This window comes from Penaeus vannamei, chromosome 9 (genome assembly GCF_042767895.1).
Source record: "Penaeus vannamei isolate JL-2024 chromosome 9, ASM4276789v1, whole genome shotgun sequence".
NCBI lineage: Eukaryota > Metazoa > Arthropoda > Malacostraca > Decapoda > Penaeidae > Penaeus > Penaeus vannamei.
The window spans coordinates 46,896,429-46,898,928 of record NC_091557.1 but is presented as its reverse complement, the minus strand read 5'-3'; the positions used below and the strand labels follow the sequence as shown (position 1 = coordinate 46,898,928).

Genomic DNA, 2,500 nt, shown 5'->3' with positions numbered 1-2,500 from the left:
GACACTTGATGGAGTAAACTCCTGCTGACTCCCACTGGTCGGCAGTGACCCCGGCTTGCCTTGCGATCGCGTACAGCGTCTCGCTGTCGTTGAAGGTCATGAGCCAGGCCAGCTGGTCCCCGTCCGCGGGCGGGAGGGGCGGCACGGCGGACATGAAGCTCTCTGTTTTGACCATCATGACATTGACAGCTTCAATCTTCTCTGTTATTTCCTCCATGGTTTCACCAGATGACTTGAACTCGAATGCATTTGACACAACCTGCCCGACGTTACGTATGACTCCAATCGTGCCTCCAGGGAAGCCCATTATACAGCGAGCGAACGTCGTTCCGACATTTAGGAACGAAACAAAACGTTGCTGCCGCTTGTACGCTCTGAGGCCTTCTTCTGCCCGATCCAAAGCATCATTGACTTGGGGTCGTGAGGCCAAGACATTTTCATAGATGTCCATGATGGCCTTCCAGCTGCTGATAGCCCAAGACACATGGTTCTGCAGCTGAGCAGAATGGACGCTGTGCACTTCCCCCGCCATCTCAACTGCGCGCTGTGCATTGCTCTGCATGAACTCCAGATCAGCTTTTCGCTCCTCGAAGTGAATGTTCATGTCAAAGAGTCGTTCAGCATTCACCATGAGCTTTCTTCTCAGGTCGTCATAAGCTTCCTTGTAGACAGCGATGGTGTCTGCCAGGTAGGGAACCATCTCGGCATAAACACTGACGCTGAGGTAAGGGACATTGCGGGGAAGGAGCGAGTTAGAAAGCGCAGCATTGATGTCATACAGCAGGTTCGTTGCCCTCTGGCTCGTGCCCACCATGTCTACTTTGGTCCAGTTTGTAGTCAGTCTGGTGACGAAGGAGGCGAGGTCTCTGGCGTACAGCAGGGTCTCCCGCTCGTCTGACTCCCGCAGGGTAGAGCTGCAGTAGAGGGTCAGCCACAGCTGCCTGGCGCTCACCCACTCACGCACCTCATCCTCGCTGTATGCGGGCAGAGGCTGGCAGCTGTGTTTGGCCACGACGTCGGCCCCGTCCAGCAGCCGCACGGTCAGCAGCCCGTGTTCGTACTGGATCACCGTCACGCCGTTGACGCGCCCGGCCGACACCTGCAGCTGGTAGAACGTTTCGGTGGATGTGGGAGGGTAGAGCGTCGTCGGCGCCTCCATCAGGAGAGGATGGGCAAGCACTACATTGCGCGCAGAGACTGTGAGGCGGTAGCGCAGGGGCGGAATGGGCCGTGTCAGAACCACCGTGTCGGCTTTGATGGTGACCGAGTTGGTGAGCTCTGAGGTGTGGCTCGGGAGGTCAGCCATGTCAAAGAAGAGACCCTCTAGTTGGAGGTCAGGAGTGTAGCGATGGAAAACCAGAAAGGATCCTGCAACATCAAGGTCGTCGGGAAGGCAGCTGACCTGCGACGGAGGCTCGCCCATCAGGTCATCCACATCAGCGCTAAACACTATGTGCTCCGTCCACCCGTCGAAGAAGCGGTGACTCTCACTCTCTGCCAGGGAGGCTTTGAGAGGCGAGAAAGGCTCCCGCAAGGCAGTGCAGTCAATGCTGTTGGAGCGAGTGTCGACGGGCATGCACAGGCTAACCAGCTCAGGCAGATTCAGCAGGGAACAGCTGGCCATCTCCTCCTCGTGCTGAGCCCAGATCTGGACATAATCAGCTAACACATTGCTGCTGACTGGCAGGGAAGATACAGCGGAACAAGGCACAACACGCAGGTAGTTGCTTGTTAAATTGAGCGTCACTGGCGCCTGCAGGCCGTCGGCGAAAAGCGACAGCGGCAATTTAATCAGATTGTTGTTGTCGATGGAGAATTCCCGAATGCTTGGCTGGTAGGCGAGCATGCCCTCCGGAAGCACCTCCAGGGCATTCTGGTCCAAATGCAGCTCAGCCAACGCACACAGGTTTCGGAACGTCCTCGCGTGCAAACTGGAGATCTTGTTCCGACTGAGCCAGAGAGCCTCGACGGCGTCCAGCCCAGAGAAGTCGTCCTCGCCGAGGCTTTCGATGCTGTTGCCCGAGAGGTCGAGAAGGACGGCCTCGGGGTGGTCCAGGAAGCAATCCCTGGGGACGCGCTGGAGGCCGAGGTCCCGGCAGGAGAGGGCGGCGTCGGTGGCTGACCAGGTGCAGGGACACGCCTCGCCTGAAGCCTGCTGCGGCGACGCCAGGAGGGCGGCTAGAAGGATCTGCGTGAAGTGGGCGAGGAAAGAGCCTTGAGTGGACATAAGGATTCATATTTTGTATTTGCCTAAGCGGGAGCGTGTGTCTGTGTCTGTGTATAAACATTTATACGTGTATAGATGTAGGTATGCACACATACAGATTCATTTCCTCTCATGAATCCATCTTTTCATGTTTCATAAATCCCCTTTCATCCACAAACAGGCCTTCTCCCCATAAATCCCTCATTCTTAGTCGCAAGTCCTTTATTTTTCCAAACAGTGCGGTTTCCTTCTGTAATTTTTCTGAGGATAAAAACATTTTTTCTTTCACCCATT

General features: G+C 55.8%; 1 protein-coding gene across 1 annotated transcript in view; it reads right to left on the bottom strand.

Annotated features, from left to right (window-relative positions):
- The window catches only part of LOC113828062 (uncharacterized), a 7,540-nt gene that overhangs the window by 2,062 nt on the left and 2,978 nt on the right, over window positions 1–2,500 (bottom strand). The window contains exon 2 of the mRNA XM_070125876.1: window positions 1–2,188. This exon is cut by the window's left edge and continues 719 nt beyond it. Coding sequence (XP_069981977.1) covers window positions 1–2,188 — 2,188 coding nt within the window. The remainder of the gene's footprint in view (window positions 2,189–2,500) is intronic.